The sequence below is a fragment of the Macaca fascicularis genome, chromosome 10 (assembly GCF_037993035.2).
Source record: "Macaca fascicularis isolate 582-1 chromosome 10, T2T-MFA8v1.1".
NCBI classification, from domain to species: domain Eukaryota; kingdom Metazoa; phylum Chordata; class Mammalia; order Primates; family Cercopithecidae; genus Macaca; species Macaca fascicularis.
The window spans coordinates 10,012,726-10,030,242 of NC_088384.1; the positions used below are offsets into that span (position 1 = coordinate 10,012,726).

The 17,517-nt window shown below is 54.2% G+C and overlaps 2 protein-coding genes across 5 annotated transcripts in view; one reads left to right on the forward strand and one right to left on the reverse strand.

The window, feature by feature from the left end:
- XRCC6 (X-ray repair cross complementing 6) overlaps window positions 1-1,968 on the reverse strand; it is a 65,657-nt gene extending 63,689 nt beyond the window's left edge. Inside the window, exon 1 of the mRNA XM_065522085.1 lies at window positions 1,675-1,968. The gene's annotated coding sequence lies outside the window, so the exon portion shown is untranslated. The remainder of the gene's footprint in view (window positions 1-1,674) is intronic.
- Window positions 1,969-5,784: 3,816 nt separating this feature from the next.
- Window positions 5,785-17,284, forward strand: PMM1 (phosphomannomutase 1). 4 transcript variants are annotated; one of them, XR_010578333.1, is made up of 9 exons: window positions 5,785-5,901; window positions 9,447-9,564; window positions 11,005-11,081; window positions 11,237-11,328; window positions 11,550-11,649; window positions 14,945-15,020; window positions 15,896-16,011; window positions 16,379-17,198; window positions 17,236-17,284. XR_010578333.1 is itself a non-coding variant. In XM_045363536.2 (8 exons), the coding sequence occupies exons 1-8, from the start codon at window positions 5,815-5,817 to the stop codon at window positions 16,499-16,501; spliced, it is 789 nt and encodes a 262-aa protein (XP_045219471.1). In that variant the 5' UTR covers window positions 5,785-5,814; the 3' UTR covers window positions 16,502-17,284. The 4 variants fall into 4 exon arrangements, 2 of the variants coding, with proteins under 2 accessions (XP_045219471.1, XP_073859765.1); XR_012418689.1 differs by having other exon boundaries at window positions 14,827-15,020; window positions 16,379-17,284; XM_045363536.2 differs by having other exon boundaries at window positions 16,379-17,284.
- Window positions 17,285-17,517: the final 233 nt, after the last annotated feature.

The window sequence follows — 17,517 nt, forward strand, 5'->3', positions numbered from 1 at the left end:
CCTCAGCCCCTGCGTGGCCCCCTACAAGCCCATGGGGTAAGAACCAAGCTCCTTGTCCTCATTTATCAAGGCCCTTCTCAATCTTGTCCTTGAACACCCTGGTCCTACCCCACACCCTGGCGCAAGTGCCAGTCCCAGTCCCTGTCACTTCTGGTGGTTTCACACCTCTGGGCCTTGGTTCACCCTTTACTCCACCTGGATCTCCTTTCCCCACCCCTTGTTCAGTGCTAAAGTCCAGTGCCAGCATGTCCTCTGACCTGTCCCCTCCCAGAGCTCACTTTTTGCTCCCATGGGTGCCTCCAGCACACTCCCACCAGCCAGCCCAGTACCTCCCAGGGGAGGGCCTGTCATGGGGTGAGCCCCAGACTTTGAGACCATAACAAAGGCCTTCCCCTCTCTGGGCCTCAGTTTCTTCATCTAGAGAATGCAAATTATGTGTTGGATCCTTTCTGAGTCCCTCGCAGTGTGACTCCGCTCTCCACCCCTGGCTTGCGAGGTCAGAACAGAGACTTGCCCAAGTTCTTACAGTCCTGGGCTGAGCTCTGACCTGCAGAGACCACTGACCCCAGCTGCCAGGCTGCAGCTCCTGTTCCCCACCCCCAGGTGGAACAGTGCTGTGGCCTGGGCCCTATCTGTTCCCATTGACTTTGGCTGAGAGAGCTCCAGAGGGCCTGAGCCAACCCAGCAACAGCCTCCACCTCCCACAAAGCCATCTGAGCATGCGCCCTTCAGCTTGTTTAGATTCTATGGACTTGTTTATTGTGAAGACGATGTAAGCACTGCAGGCATTGTGAAAGTTAAAAAAAAAAAAAAAAAAAAAAACGGCTAGGCGAGGTGGCTCACGCCTGTAATCCCGGCACTTTGGGAGGCCGAGGCAGGCGGATCACCTGAGGTGAAGAGTTCAAGACCAGCCTGGCCAACATGGTAAAACCCCATCTCTACTAAAAATACAAAAATCAGCTGGGTGTGGTGGTATGCACCTGTAACCTGAGCTACTCGGGAGCAGGAGAATCGCTTGAACCCGGGAGGCAGAGGTTGGATTGAGCGGAGATCGTGAGATGCTGCCACTGCACTGCAGTCTGGGCAACAGATCTAAAACAAACAAACAAAATCCACAGTCTCCCCCAACCTCAGCACACAGCACACCTCCCCTGCTGCCCCTAGGCTTCTTAACTACACAGCGTTAGGAGGGTGTTGACCCCATTTGTAAATGAACGACAACCTCAGGGAGTGGGACGGACCTGCCCAAAGTCACTAGTGGGAGGAGAGCTCCAGGAATTGTCAGCCTGCCTGTAAACCCCACTACACAGAGGCTGCCCCTTGGGCCTGGAGCACCCATATACAACAAGTCACATACCAGGTACAGAAAAAGAGCATGGACAGCTCCAGTACTCAGACATGTTGACACATGGCCTCCTACCAATAGCCAGGAGCCAGGGAAAAGCCTGGGTTTTGGCAAGACGGGACTGAGGAGGAATCTTGATGGTGCTGTGTGACCCTAGGGAAGCCACTGCACCTCTCTGATGTCAGTACCTATCTCTGGAAATTGAGTATAAGGGTACTCTCTTCAGAGATGTGTTGGGAAAAGTAAGTGAAACACCCAAACCAAACATGAAAGTCACTAACCTCCAAACTTCAGCCACACATCTGGCCCAGAAGAGCCCAGGGTCTTACCTTCATAGCAGACTCTTGCCAGGCTCAGGTCTCAGGCCCTCCACTTTCAGTCCTGGCTTCCTCTGGGTCCCTTCAAGTCACCCTTCTGGCCAGTCTTCCCTCGCACCAGTCCTGCTCTTCTCTCCCCAAGGCCTCCCCTGGTCCCCATCTGAGCACCAGTTGCCAGGGATGAGCCTTCCTCTTAAAGGGACACAGTGGTAGCCACAGGTACCCCCCACCTGGTCCTCCTGGGTCTGTACCTCAGGGCAAATAACTCTCCCTCTCTGAGTTTCAGTGGCCTCATCATGTGGAAAGGGTTGTGATGAGAATTTAGGGAGAGACTGTAGGAAAGGGATTTGTAAGAAGCAGCCCATTTGTTAAGGGGCCAAGGGTGCTTATCTTTGTATTTAGAAAGGTGGATCCAGTCCATAGGAGACAAAAACTCCTCCTGCCCAGTGGGCCACATTCCAGACATTCTGGATCCAAGCACCAGGGGTGGGGCCCAGGAATTTGCACTTAACCTGTTTCTAGGAATTCTTCAGTCATGGAACAGGAAAGTGAAGATAACCTGGTCAAGTGTCCTGTATAGTGGTCAGCCCATAGTAGAGGATTAATAAGCATCAGTTCTTTTTTTTTTTTTTTTTTTTTTTTTTGACACAGAGTCTCACTCTGTCGCCCAGGCTGGAGTGTGCAGTGGTGTGATCTTGGCTCACTGCAACCTCTGGGTTCAAGTGATTCTCCTGCCTCAGCCACCTGAGTAGCTGGGATTACAGACATGCACCACCATGCCTGGCTAATTTTTGTATTTTTAGTAGAGACGGGGTTTCACCATGTTGGTTAGGCTGGTCTCGAACTCCTGACCTCGTGGTCCGCCGCCTTGGCCTGCCAAAGTGCTGGGATTACAGACATGAGCCACCGCGCCTGGCCAGCATCAGTTCTTACTATCTCACCTTTCATAGTTCTATCAGGTGGGGTTTATATCCTCATTAGATATAAAGAAACTGAAGCCCAGTGAGGAAAGGTGACCTGTCCAAGTCCTTATACTTAGCCAGGACCAAACTGCAGTTCTCCTGATTCCAACTCCAGTGATCTCTCCAGGACACCATAGCTACCCAGTCAGAAAAACAAGAATCGTGTATGGGGGCCTGGTGCAGTGGGTCACGCCGGTAATCCCAACACTTTGGGAGGCTGAGTCGTGAGGACCATTTGAGGCCAGGAGTTTGAGAGTAGCCTGGATAAGATAGACCCTATTCTCACACACACACACGCACGCACACACGCACACAAACAATGCAGATTTTCATGGCTTCATAGCATTTCATCTTCTAGATGGGTCTTAGTTCATTTAAACAATTCCATGTATTTTTCCTTTTTCTATTTTCTTGACTTTTTTTTTTTTTTTTTTTTTTGAGATGGAGTCTTGCTCTGTCGCCCATGCTGGAGTGCAGTAGCCGGATCTCGGCCCACTGCAAGCTCTGCCTCCTGGGTTCACTCCATTCTCCTGCCTCAGCCTCCCAAGGAGCTGGGACTACAGGCGCCCGCCACCACGCCTGGCTAATTTTTTGTATTTTTAGTAGAGACGGGATTTCACCATGTTAGCCCGATGGTCTCGATCTCCTGACCTCGTGATCTGCCCATCTCGGCCTCCCAAAGTGCTGGGATTACAGGCGTGAGCCACTGCGCTTGGCCTTCTTTTCCTGTTTTCTAAAAGTTGAATTGCCGGCTCATATGATCCGCACCTTTTTTTTTTTCTTGAGACAGGGTCTCACTCCTGTCACCAAGGCTGGAGTGCAGTGGGAATATCTGGTTCGTTGCAGCCTCAACTTCCTGGGCTCAGGTAATTCTCCTACCTCAGCCTCTTGCGTAGCTGGGACCACAGGTGCCCACCACCACGCCCGGCTAATTTTTTGTATTTTTAGTAGAGAGAGGGTTTTGCCATGTTGCCCACTCTGATCTTGACTGCCTGGGCTCAAACAATCCACCCACCTTGGCCTCCCAAAGTACTAGAATTACAGGTGTGAGCCACCGCATCCAACTCTACAGTTATTATTTAGTTTGTTTGTTTGTTTGTTTGAGGTGGAGTCTTGCTCTGTCTCCCAGGCTGGAGTGCAGTGGCATGATCTCGGCTTACTGCAACCACCGCCTTCCACATTCAAGCGATTCTCCCGCCTCAGCCTCCCAAGTAGCTGGGATTGCAGGCGCCTGCCACCATGCCCGGCTAATTTTTGTATTTTTAGTACAGGTGGGGTTTCCCCATGTTGGCCAGGCTGGTCTCAAACTCCTGACTGCAGGTGATCCGCCCATCCCAGCCTCCCAAAGTGTTGGGATTACAGGCGTGAGCCACTGCACCCGGCCTGTTATTTATTTTCATGTGAAAAACAACCCTACAAAGTAGGTGGTGTTCATCCCATTTTATAGGTGAAGACACAAAGCCTCTGAGAGGTGAAGTGACTTGTCCAAGGTCCCATAGTGGTGGAGCCGGGAAGACAACCTGGAACTGACCGCAAAGTCAATGCAATGGTTAAATACTTGTGAATATAATCTGGGAAGGTTGGTTGGGCACGGTAACTCACGCTTGCATTCCCAGCACTTTGGGAGGCTGAGGCAGGCAGATCACCTGAGGTCAGGAGTTGGAGACCAGCCTGGCTAACATGATGAAACCCCATCTCTACTAAAAATACAAAATTAGCCGGGCGTGGTAGTGCATGCCTGTAATCCCAGCTACTCGGGAGGCAGAGGTTGTGGTAAGCTGAAATCGCACCATTGCACTCCAACCTGGGCAACAAGAGCGAAACTCCATCTCAGGAAGAAAAAAAACATTAGCCGGGTGTGGTGGCACATCTATAGTTTCAGCTACTCGGGAGGCTGAGGCAGGAGAATTGCTTGAACCCGGGAGGCAGAGGTTGCAGTGAGCCGAGATCGCGCCACTGCACTCCAGCCTGGGTAACAGAGTGAGACCCAGTCTCAAAAATAAATAAATAAATAAATAAATAAATAAATAAGGCCCTGTCTCAAAAAAAAATAAAATAAAAATAAGTAAAAATACAAAAATTAGCTGGGCATGGTGGCACACGCCTGTAGTCCCAGCTACTCGGGAGGCTGAGGCATGAGAATCGCTTGAACCTGGGAGGTGGAAGTTGCAGTGAGCAGAGATCCCACCGCTGCACTCCAGCCTGGGCAGAGCGAGACTCTGTCTCAAAAAAAAAAAAAAAAGGAAGACTCTGGGGAAGGTCTCCAAGGAGGTGGACCCTGAGATCTGGGTCTTGGGGAAGGAAATTTGGCAAAGTCCAAAGCCTGAACAAAGGCCTTCAGGAGATTTCTTTTTCTTTTCTTTTCTTTTCTTTTTTTTGAGGCAGAGTTTCACTGTTGTTGCCCAGGCTGGAGTGCAACGGCGCGATCTTGGCTCACAGCAACCTCTGCTTCCCGCTCAAAGCAACCTCTGGCTTCTTTGGAATCAAGCGATTCTCCTGCCTCAGCCTCCTGAGTAGCTGGGATTACAGGCATGCACCACCACGCCCGGCTAATTTTGTATATTTAGTAGAGACAGGGTTTCTCCATGTTGGTCAGGTTGGTCTCGAACTCCCGACCTCAGGTGATCCGCCCGCCTCTACCTCCCAAACTGCTGAGATTACAGGCGTGAGCCACAGCGCCTGGCTCAGGAGATTTCCTACAGCTCAAAATTTGTAAGGCAAAGAGATGACCACAGGTCTTGTGAGAGTGGAGAGCAACCTCTGCTCTCTTAGTCCTGCCTGGCCCACCAGGCACTGCACAGTACGGTAGAGGCCCCGCCCGACCCAGCCCTTTAATCGGCCTGTTGCAATCACTATCAACCCGCCAATTCTGGCCCCTCCCCTGTCTTCCGGGTTCACTCTCTCACTTCCTGCCGGGCCCAGGCTCAGGCCCCGCCTCCGTCTTGTTTGGAGGAATCCAATCGAACCTGGAGGGCTGCGCTCCGCCCTATGCCTCGCCCGCCTCTTCCAGGAGCAATCAGAATCAACTCAGGCCCCGCCCCCGCTTCGGTCCGCCGAGACCACGCCCCTTCGGCGCAATCAGGCCGTCTGCTGGCCCCGCCCCCTAAAGCCCCGCCCTGTCGAATCTTATCCCTGCGCTGCTTCTGCGGCTGCATCTTCCAGACTCCGCCCCGCGCGCGGAGCTGCAGCCATGGCAGTCACCGCCCAGGGAGCCCGCAGGAAGGAGCGGGTCCTCTGCCTGTTTGACGTGGACGGGACCCTCACGCCGGCTCGCCAGGTAGGACCCTGAAGTTTGGAAGCTCCCGCCGGGAGTGTCACGCGGACACCCCCGAGGCTGAGTGTGGGATCTGCAGCAGAGTGACCGTGGACACGCCGGGACCGAGTGTAGCATGCGGCAGTACCCGGCCCCCTGACATCCGGGGCCACCCACCGGGAGTGAGGGGACCTGGCCCTCCACGTCACTGCCCCAGCAGCGTCCCTGCCTGTGTTCTGCTTGGGAGTGTTGGGGTAGGATCCAGTACTGGAGGGAAGAGGCTGCGATCAGGGGCCTAGCTCCCTCTGTCCCCAGATGCTTTCACATGCCCCTAGGGCCTGGCTCCCGGAGGTCCCAGCCTCCTGAGCTGGGGATCCCACCCTAGTTCAGCCCTACAACGCACCAGTGGTCAGAGCTGGCTTCTGAACCGGGGTTCCAGGCACACAAGCACGCAGCCAAGTGTCAGTCACCATCTGGTAGGAGACAGGGGGTCTCAGAGTCTTCCCACCCCGACCTTTGCAGGCCTGGGCCTGAGTCTAGTTTCTGAAGCCCTATCATCCACCTTACCTTCCACCCCCAGTCGTGGAGCAGAGAGGGCTTCTTTTCAAATTCGTTTATGGGCTCTACCCACCCGTAGGTGAGAGGCTTCAGGCCTAGTCTGTTTGCTGTGAGGACACTGAGGCATAGTGAGGGTAAGAGTGTGGTTTTCTTCTAAAGACTCACTGTGTTGAGCCTCTTACCTCTGCTCAGTTTTTCTCCCACTGGGTCTCATTGTGAGTGAGTCCCCAAAAGCCCCCTCACCAGCTGGATGCATCAGTAAGCAGGTTTCATTCGTGCCCTCCCTGTGGGTAACCCACCCTCCAGTCTGGGGGCCTCAAGGACCAACCGACAGGTCTCCTAGCGTGGGGGAACAGTGGGATGGGCTTTACTGGGCAGTGGCTGATGGGAACCCAGGTCTTAGCCTCCTCTCTTAGGTCCCAAATGCCCCTCCCCATCCTCTGTGGTGAAATTACCCTGGCTTGGGCCCTGAGGACTCAAGGAAGAATCAGCCCACTCTGCCTTCCTGCAGGGGTGGGTCCGGGAGGAAGATGACAGCACTGGAGGAAGATGACAGGACTGGAGCGAAGGTGGGCTGGGTGCAGTGGCTCATGCCTGTAATCCCAGCACTTTGGGAGGCCGAGGTGGGTGGATCACCTGAGGTCAGGAATTCGAAACCAGCCTGGCTAACATGGTGAAACTCTGTCTCTACTAAAAATACAAAAATGAGGTTGGGTTCAGTGACTCATGCCTGTAATCCCAGCACTTTGGGAGGCCGAGGTGGACAGATCACAATGTCAGGAGTTCAAGACCAGCCTGACCAATATGGTGAAACCCCGTCTGTACTAAAAATACAAAAAATTAGCTAGGCATGGTGGCATGCACCTGTAATCCCAGCTGCTCGGGAGGCTGAGGCAGGAGAATCGCTTGAACCAGAGAGACAGAGGTTGCAGTGAACCGAGAATGTGCCATTGCACTCCAGCCTGGGCGACAGAGCGAGACTCTGTCTCCAAAAAAAAAAAAAAAATAGCTGGGTGTGGTGGCATGTGCCTGCCCATAGTCCCAGCTACTCAGGAGGCAGAGGCAGGAGAATCGATTGAACCCAGGAGGTAGAGGTTGCAGTGAGCCAAGATTGTGCCATCGCACTCCAGCCTGGGCAACAAGAGTGAAACTCCATCTCAAACAAACAAATAAACAAAAGAACTGGAACAAAGGTGGCAGGGCCTAGGCGCAGTTCTGATGCCTCCCTCTGACCTTCTGTTCCACAAACATAACAACCTGAATAAGAACAGCCTATTAATTTGTCTACGGGCCAGCCTCTGTGCTTAGTGCCTTTTGAAAGTTAATTTTTAATTGTACACATATTCATGATCACACTCTCCTGGTAAAGAATGAAAACCTAACAGAGAAGGGTAAAGTCCCCTCTGACTACACCAGGATCCCAGGCCTGGCCCCCCTCCCCAAGGTAATGTGGTTACTGTGGTGTGGCTTTCCTCCAGGCCTTTATCTGGATCTGTTTGCCCAGAGCAAATATTAAACATTGTTTTGTGGGGCTATTTTTGTTGTTGTTGTTCTTTGGCTCCTCAAGAATCAACTTGATTGTGATGCTATTTTGTTGTTGTTATTAGAGACAGGGTCTCGCTTTGTCAGCCAGTCTGGAGTGCAGTGGCGCCATCACAGCTCACTGCAGCCTCGAACTCCTGAGCTCAAGTGATTGTCCCGCCTCAGCTTCTGGAGTAGCTGGGACTACAGGCGAGTGCCACCATGCCTGGCTAATTTTTTTTTTTTTTTTGGAGACAAAGTCTTGTTCTTGTCCCCCAGGCTAGAATGTGATGGCGTGATCTGGGCTCACTGCAACCTCAACCTCCCGGGTTCAAGCGATTCTCCTGCCTCAGCCTCCTGAGTAGCTGGGATTACAAGCGCCTACCACCACGCCCGGCTAATTTTTTAACTTTTGTAGAGACAGGGTTTTGCCAGGTTGGCCGGGCTGATCTCGAACTCCTGACTTCAGGTGATCCACCCGCCTGGGCTTCCCAAAGTGCTGGGATTACAGGCATGAGCCACCGCGCGCGACCGAAAATTTTTAAAAATTAGCCAGGCATGGACTGGGCGCAGTGGTTCATGCCTGTAATCCCAGCACTTTGGGAGGCCCAGGTGGGTGGATCACCTGATGTCAGGAGTTCAAGACCAACCTGGCCAACATGGCAAAACCCTGTCTCCACTAAAAATTAAAAAAAAAAAAAAAATTAGCTGCGCATGGTGGCAGGCACCTGTAATCCCAGCTACTCAGGAGGCTGAGGCAGGAGAATCGCTTGAACCCGGGAGGCAGAAGTTGCAGTGAGCTGAGATTGCGCCATTGTATTCCAGCCTGGGCAGAGGTTTCAGTGAGCCGAGTTCACACCACTGTACTTCAGCCTGGGTGACAGAGCCAGACTCCACCACAGAAAAAAAAAAAAAAAAGACCAGGCGCACTGGCTCATGCCTGTAATCCCAGCACTTTGGAAGGCCGAGGGGGGCAGATCACTTGAGGTCAGGAGTTCGAGACCACCCTGGCCAACATGGTGAAACCCCCATCTTTACTAAAAATACAAAAATTAGCTGGGTGTGGTGTTGGGCAACTGTAGTCTTGGCTACTCAGGAGGCTGGGGCAGAAGAATCACTTGAACATGGGAGATGGAGGTTGCAGTGAGCCAGGATCACACCACTGCACTCCAGCCTGGGCGACAGAGCAAAAGTTCGTCTCCAAAAAAAAAAATTTTTTTTTTTTTTCCATAGAGACGATGTCTTCCTTTGCTGCCTAGGCTCTAAACTCCTGGGTCAAGCAATCTTTCTGCCATGGCCTCACAAAGTGTTGGGATTACAGACCTGAGCCATGGTGCCCAACCTGTCTAATTTTTGGTGTCTAAGCTTCGTACTGCTTCAGATCCAGTTAGAACGTGGGCTCCCTGGGTTCTGAGCACTAAGTGAGGGCTACGTGGAGGTCCCAGACATGCTGAAAGCCAGAATGCTATGCTTCCCCTCTCCCCCCATAGAAAATTGACCCTGAGGTGGCCGCCTTCCTGCAGAAGCTGCGAAGTAGAGTGCAGATCGGTGTGGTGGGCGGCTCTGACTACTCTAAGATCGCTGAGCAGCTGGGTGACGGGGATGAAGGTAAGAGTGAGACTGGGGGTAGAGGGAGTGGGGAGTTTGAGAGATTCCTGGGCATCTTCAAAGAGCCGGTCCTGCTTCTGTGGGGCAGAAGTAGAGAGAGAGCAGCCAGATAGTTCCCTCACTGCTGTGACAAACACTTGAGCACCTCCTATTGCCAGGGATTGTGCCAGGCCCTAGAGAAATAGCTGGGACAAAGCAAGCAAAACCTGCCCTTATGCAGTTTACATTCTCATTTCTGCCTGCTGAGTCTTGATTTCCTCATCTTTAAAATGGGCTGAACTGGCTGGCATGGTGGCTTACGCCTGTAATCCCAGCACTTTGGGAGGCCAAGGCAGGTGGATTACTTGAGATCAGGAGTTCAAGACCAGCGTGCCCAACATGGTGAAACCCCGTCTCTACTAAAAATACAAAAAATTAGCTGGGTATGGTGGCACGTGCCTGCAATCCCAGCTACTCGGGAGGTTGAGGCAGGAGAATCGCTTGAACCTGAGTGGTGGAGGTTGCAGTGAGCCAAGATCAGGCCACTGCACTCCAGCCTGGGTGACAGAATGAGGCTCTGCTTCCAAAAAAAAAAAAGGGCAGAACCAATGATGGCTACCATTTGTCAAAAATGATCATGTGTTAATGTTATTCCATTGCATTTAATCCCCACAATCACACTTTAGAGTAGGCGTGATCATCCCATTTAACAGAGGACGACTCTGAAGTTATCCAGAAAATTGATTGGACCTCAGAGCTCCTGGTCTCAGACCAGTCAAAGTGGGTGCCTCCAGTTCCTCAAGCCAGAAACTTCCTCGAATTTTTCCTTTTCCCCACCTCTTGTTTATTCCATCAGCAAACCCCAAAATATCTCCCTGTCCCCTCTGTCTCCATCTCCACCATGCCTTCATAGTCTAGGTAACCACGTGCCACCCAGACCCCGCAACAGCCTCTGAGCTGTGCTCCCTGCGCCTCCCACCTCCCACCCACTCCAGCTGCTTCTCCTGGCAGCCAGAGCTGAAACCTCCAACTCTCCCATGCAGCCAGCCTTGAGAACCCAGTGCGATGGCAGCTGTAGAGCAGAAGGAAGCTCATCTGCAGAGGGGCAGGGGAGCACAGAGTGTAAATGATGCCCTCTGCCAGAGAGTGCTGCATGGCTTCCAGAGGAGGAAGCTGGATCTTGGAGGATGAGTGGCAGGGAAGCCAGGGAAGGGCGGTCCTGACAGAAGGACCTGCATGGATGCCTGTGTGCAGAGGCCCACAGGTGTGACTGGCTTCTTTGGAAGAAAACCAAACTGCAGAAGGAGAAAGGCTGGAGAAGCAGGTTGCAGCCTCAGATTGAACACATGTCCTTTGAATACGAAACCGAGGGTGCGGGCTTCCTGTCTCTTTACTTGCCTATGGGATCACAGACCTGGTGTCACAGTCTTTCTTCCTCCTGTCCTCTATGTGACCCCGAAGTCATTGAGAAGTTTGATTATGTGTTTGCTGAGAACGGGACAGTGCAATATAAGCACGGACGACTGCTCTCCAAGCAGGTCAGTGTCCCCCAGGGCTTAGCCAGGGGCACCCCGCTTTTCCATAGTGGAGCAGTCCAAGGGTGCCTTCTGTCCGGGGCTGGGGGAGAGACACTGTGCCTGTCTCCGGGTCAGGCAGCCTAGGCCGCGCTCAGAGCCCTGTGTTCCTTGGCCAGACCATCCAGAACCACCTGGGGGAGGAGCTGTTGCAGGACTTGATCAACTTCTGCCTCAGCTACATGGCCCTGCTCAGGCTGCCCAAGAAGCGGTGAGGTCCCACCAGCCTGGTCTCCAGAACCTGGGGCCTGAGGGAGGAGAAGTGTGGGTCCCTCAGAGGGAGCCTGGAGATACCTGGGCCCCTGATTTTTTACGGGGAGTGTGGATTATTTTCCCCTTTGGAGTCCTAGGAGGCTGGGGTCCCAGGTGGGGCTAGATTTGAATTCAGGGCCGTTCTGGTTCTCTCTGGCTCCCGCCCTCCCTCACCACCAGTGGAACCTTCATTGAGTTCCGGAATGGCATGCTGAACATCTCGCCCATCGGCCGGAGCTGCACCCTGGAGGAACGGATCGAGTTCTCCGAACTGGACAAGGTACCACTAGCTATGCAACCTTAGGCCTGTAAGGCCTCAGTCACTCAATTTATCTGAGCCTTTATTTTCTCATCGGTAAAATAGACTGGGGGGATGTGTTCTGATTTAACTGATACCCTTTCAGGCACCTACCGTGTGCCATTGTTGTAGACACACGTGCATCTTTCCAACGCTGCTGGTCCCCCTTCCTAGGTGACCAGCACCAGCAGCCACCCACTGAGCCAGGCCAACACCTGGGAACATCATTTCCACCTTCCCACCCACATCGGGTCCAACAGCTCCTATTTCATCAGCCTCTCGAGTCAGTGTCAAATCTGTTCATCTGCAGAACTGAGACCCCACTCTAGATTACCGCTTTCCCCTGCCCCAGGTTGCCCCAACTTTCCTCTCTGTCCCTCTCTACCCACTGCATAACCCTGCCAGCCTGCTCTCCGGCAATGCCACTGAGAACCTTTCTTTCTTTCTTTTTTTGGGGGGGCGGGGAGGGAGATAAGAGTCTCATTCTGTCACCCAGGCTGGAGTACAGTGGCATGATCTCAGCTCACTGCAACTCCCACCTCCCGTGTTCAAGCGATTCTCCTGCCTCAGCCTCCCAAGTAGCTGGGATTACAGGTGTGCACCACCACACCTAGCTAAGTTTTGTACTTTTTTAGTAGAGACAGGGTTTTTTTTTGTTTTTTTTTTTTTTGAGACGGAGTCTTGCTCTGTGCCCCAGGCTGGAGTGCAGTGGCGCGATCTCGGCTCACTGCAAGCTCCGCCTCCCCGGGTTCACGCCATTCTCCTGCCTCAGCCTCCCGAGTAGCTGGGACTACAGGCGCCCGCCACCTCGCCCAGCTAATTTTTCTTGTATTTTTAGTAGAGACGGGGTTTCACCGTGTTAGCCAGGATGGTCTCGATCTCCTGACCTCGTGATCCGCCCGTCTCGGCCTCCCAAAGTGCTGGGATTACAGGCTTGAGCCACCGCGCCCGGCCTGAGACAGGGTTTTACCACGTTGGCCAGGCTGGTCTTGAACTCCTGACCTAAGGTGATCCACCTGCCTGGGCCTCCAAAAGTGCTGAGATTACAGGCGTGAGCAACCGCGCCCGGCCCATTAGAACCTTTCAAACGTGTCAGCCGCATTCACCTCCCAGCCCTGCCCCCTCACTTACAATCCTTCCTTGCCTCCTCATTTCCAGCTGGATGATGTTCTAGCCCCCTGCTATGGTGCCCCAAGCCCTGAGGGCTCTGCCTGGCTCCGGCTCTCCGCGTCTCCTCTCTGTGCCCTTCAAGTTCCACTTTCTATTCCTGGAACACACCAAGGTCCTCTCACCTCTGCCTGTGCTGCCCCTGCTGAACCTTGATGTGCATTTTGCTTTTCTCCCCACGCCTCCCTCCCTCTCGGCGATGGAGTGATCCACCCTTCCAAACCTTTCCACGCTGGTCCGTCCACGTCGTTCCATCATTCTCTGACCTGTTCGGTGGCTCTCCCTGCCCTCTGCTCCAGCTATGGCCTCTTGGCTGATTCTAGAGTGCTGTGCCTCTGCCAGAGCACACTTCTCTCAGGCCCAGCTCGTCCCTCCTCCTCTCCTTCAAATCACCTTTCCTGTCCTTTTCCCAGTGGGGCCTCCCAGAGTATCACATCCACTGCTGCACTTCCTGCTCCTTCCCCTACCTTATTTCTCCCCAAGCAGCCTTGGACAACTTCCACCATCTACTTTCAAAACCCGAATTACTGTCTGTCCCTGTCCCAGAACTGTAAGCTCCATCAGGGCAGGGATTTCTGCGGCTTGTTCTCCTCTGGATCTCCTATGCCTGGCACACGGCATACTTTTTGTCGTTATTGTTGTTTTTGAGACAGGGTCTTAACTCTGTTGCCCAGCCTGGAGTGCAGTGCAGTGATCCAGTCCTAGCTCACTGCGGCCTTGATCTCTCAGGCTCAAGCGATCCTCGCACCTCAACCTCCTGAGTAGCTGGGACCACAGGTGCATTCCTCCATGCCAGGCTGATTTTTAAAATTTAAAATTTTTTGTAGGGATGGGATCTCACTGTGTCTCCCAGGCCAGTTTTGAACTCCTAGCCTCAAGTGGGCCTTCTGCCTCAGCCTCCCAAAGCACCAGGATTATAGGTGTGAACCACTGCGCCTTGCAAAGAAATACCCTTTTTTTTTTTTTTTTCTTGGAGACAGAGTCTTGCTCTGTCACCCAGTGCTGTGGGACAATCTCGGCTCACTGCAACCTCTGCCTCCTGGGTTCAAGCAATTCTTCTCCCTCAGCCTCCCGAGTGGCTGGGACTACAGGTGTGAGCCACCACACCCAGCTAATTTTTGTACTTTTAGTAGAGACAGGGTTTCGCCACGCTAGCCAGGATGGTCTTGATCTCTTAACCTTGTGATCGGCCCTCCTCACCCTCCCAAAGTGCTGGGATTACAGGCGTGAGCCACCGCACTGGCCTAATTTTTGTATTTTTTAGTAAGGACAGGGTTTTGCCATGTTCAGGCTGGTCTCAAACTCCGGCCTCAAGTGATCTGCCCACCTTGGCCTCCCAAAGTGCTGGGACTACAGACGTGAGCCACTGCGCACAGCCCCGGGGACTTTTTTTGTTGGAGTAGTTGCAACTGGTCATTGGCAAACAACCATTCTCCCACACACACGTGCTGAGAGGTGATCCCTTCCTGGCCACCCAGGTTCCCAGTCCCAGCTCTACCCATTTGCCTCGTAACCTGGAAAAACAGCTTTATTACCGTGTGCCTCAGTTTGCTTATGTGTAAGGTGGGGGTAATAACAGTTCCCATCCCATGGCCTGTCATGAGGACTGGATGAGGTGGCACATGGACCATGCCTGGCATGGGGTTGGGGAGCCACACGCTAACTCCCCACCTTCTCAAGTATTTTTGGCTCTTGTTTGCCCCCTTCTGGCACTGGAGGGGCATAAACCTTCCTGATCCATGTGCCCTGCCCCGGCCCAGAGCTGGTGTAAATGCTTGACCCAGCTTGTCTTCCAGAACGCTGAAGTGGGGATGAGTACTTCCCTTCCTTAGATGAGGACGCTGAGGCCAGAGAGTGAGTAACCAGCTCGAGGTCACAGTGCCAGTCCCTGCCGAGGCTGGCCTTGCACGTGGGGCTGTCCAGTGACCAGCCTTGTTCTCCAGAGACGGGAGGTGCAGCCAGCCTCGGCCATGTGGAAACATTTCTTCACAGCTTGGGACACTCTCAGCCCACCTAGAAGGCTCAGCACGCTCACGTGGACTGTGTGCCCAGCCAGGGCCTGGCACACAGCAGGTTCTCTGAGCTGCCATCCGCCCCCTCCCCTCTGCAGAAAGAGAAGATCCGGGAGAAGTTCGTGGAAGCCCTGAAAACAGAGTTTGCCGGCAAAGGGCTGAGGTTCTCCCGAGGTACGTCCACCCTGCAGAGGGCTTGGGAGGCCTGGTACAGGGCCCCTCCTCGAACCTTCCGCCCCTTGCCAGACCAGGCTATGGCCCCCTTTAGCTTTAGGAGCCCCTCCCCCACTCAGGGCAGAGGGGGTGGCTGAGCCTGATGCAGAAAGGGGCTCAGCGTTTACTGGCCCCCAGTTTTCCCCACCTCACACCTCAGTGGTAAATGCCCTATACCCATCCAGTTTCTCAGGCCAAAAACCGGAGCCTCTCCCTTGAATGCTCTCCCCCGCCCCTTCCCAAGTCCAAACTCCTAGAAGTCCCAGGGCCCTGCATCTGGAATCCCACTGGTGCTCACACCTCCACTGCCAGCAGCTTATCCCAGCCTCCAACAGACCTGACGCAGCCGGGCTCCTCTCTGCCACCTCACCCGTTCCCCAGTGGCCGGAGAGGCTGGAGCTGGAGTCATGGTGTGCCTCTGCCCAAAGCCCTCCCTAGGCTCTTCCTCCCTCTCCACGTGATGCCCAGGGCCTGCCCGTCCTCGCCCTGCCTCTCCCAGCCTCCTCCCTTGCTGGGACACTTATCTTCTTCCCTGCCTCAGGGGCTGTACTTTGTTCTGTGCCTCAGGTCCCAGCTCATTGCCACCTCGTCAGAGGTCTCCCCTGACCACCCTGGCTGGATGAGCTTCCCCCACCCACTTTGTAGTCTTGTAGTCTTGTTTGTTCTCCAACCTGTGTCATAACTTCCTTGAGGATCCTAAGTCTGTCCCGTGTCCTGTTGCTGCACCGTGTCCCAATCCCCAAGGGTTGTTGAATGAATGAATGAACAAGCAGCCCTTCTGTTAGCCTTGTCTGCCCCTCCCAGCAGGGAATAACAGTCCCCACCCCTGCCCACAGGAGGCATGATCAGCTTTGACGTCTTCCCCGAGGGCTGGGACAAGCGCTACTGCCTGGATAGCCTGGACCAGGACAGCTTCGACACCATCCACTTCTTTGGGAACGAGACCAGCCCTGTGAGTGTGGCCCACCCCAGGTTTCCCCCAACACAGTGGACAGCCAGAAGCCAGGTCTGGTGGCTTCTCCAACACAAATCGCCCAGGTCAAGGCCAGAACACGGGGCAACACAGCAGACCTCTTGCGGGGGCTCCTGGAGAACAGCCATTGCTCACCAGCCCCATTACACAGATCAGAAGGCTGGGGCCCCGAGAGGGCTGGGCACTTGTTCTACATCACACAGCAAGTCAGGGCGGGTCTGACAGGAGTGAGAAGGTGGGCTTCCTGCCAGTTCTGAAGGGGCAGGAGGAGGGGCAGGTCCTTAGCAGCCAACGTGGAGAGGGACTCCGCCTAAATATGCCTCCTCTGCCCATCCTCTGTGTGCAGGGTGGGAACGACTTTGAGATCTTTGCTGACCCCCGGACTGTTGGCCACAGCGTGGTGTCTCCTCAGGACACAGTGCAGCGATGCCGGGAGATTTTCTTCCCAGAGACAGCCCATGAGGCGTGACCGGGGCCCACATCTGTGCGTTGTGACTTCTGAAGAGTTTGGCCTAGGCCTAAAGAGAGGTCCTGGTGTTGGATAGATGCCAGGGCCCCTCCTCTGGCCCAGGACACCTGCTGCAAGGCCCACCCGAATGGGGCCAGAGTCTGTGTGGACAACCGACCCTAGCCAGTCAGCTCCTAGTGGCACTGGCTCCGTCCTCGCAGAGCCCAGAGTGTTCCCCATGCTCCACCTGGTGGCTGAGGCCACAGCTGCTGCTTGTATTCCAGTACAGAACAGGTTTCTGCGCCAGGAGGAGGCGTGCACAAGTGTCGGTACGAGATCTAGCCTGCCCTGCTTGCCTGTCCTGGACAGTGGGGTATGGTGGCGTAGGTGCCTATTCCCTGGACAGTGGGGTGTGGTGACGTAGGTGCCTATTCCCTGGACAGTGGGGTGTGGTGACGTAGGTGCCTATTCCCTGGACGGTGGGGTATGGTGGTGCAGGCGCCTATTCCCCGGATGGTGGGGTGCGGTGACATAGGTGCCTATTCCCTGGACGGTGGGGTATGGTGACATAGGCGCCTGTTCCTGGATGGTGGGGTATGGTGGTGCAGGTGCCTATTCCCTGGACAGTGGGGTATGGTGGCGCAGGTGCCTATTCCCTGGACGGTGGGGTATGGTGACATAGGCGCCTGTTCCTGGACGGTGGGGTATGGTGGTGCAGGTGCCTATTCCCTGGACGGTGGGGTATGGTGGTGCAGGCGCCTATTTTAGAGAACTTTGTCACAGTATTAAATTTCCCAGAACAAAGTAGGTGTCAGTTGCGTCTAAATGGATAATTGGCCTTAGTCACATGCCGTCACAGCCACTACTTTGCCGATGAGTAAACAGCACAGAGAGGGCAGGGACTTGGCCCAGGTCACAAAGGAAGTCCCTGATCCAGTCGAGGAGGGGGCCATTGAAGCCCCAGAGAAGAGCTGGTTTGGTGTGTCCACCCCCAGCCCCTTCCTTGGGGACCCTGACACAGAGGCAGCTTTAGGGCA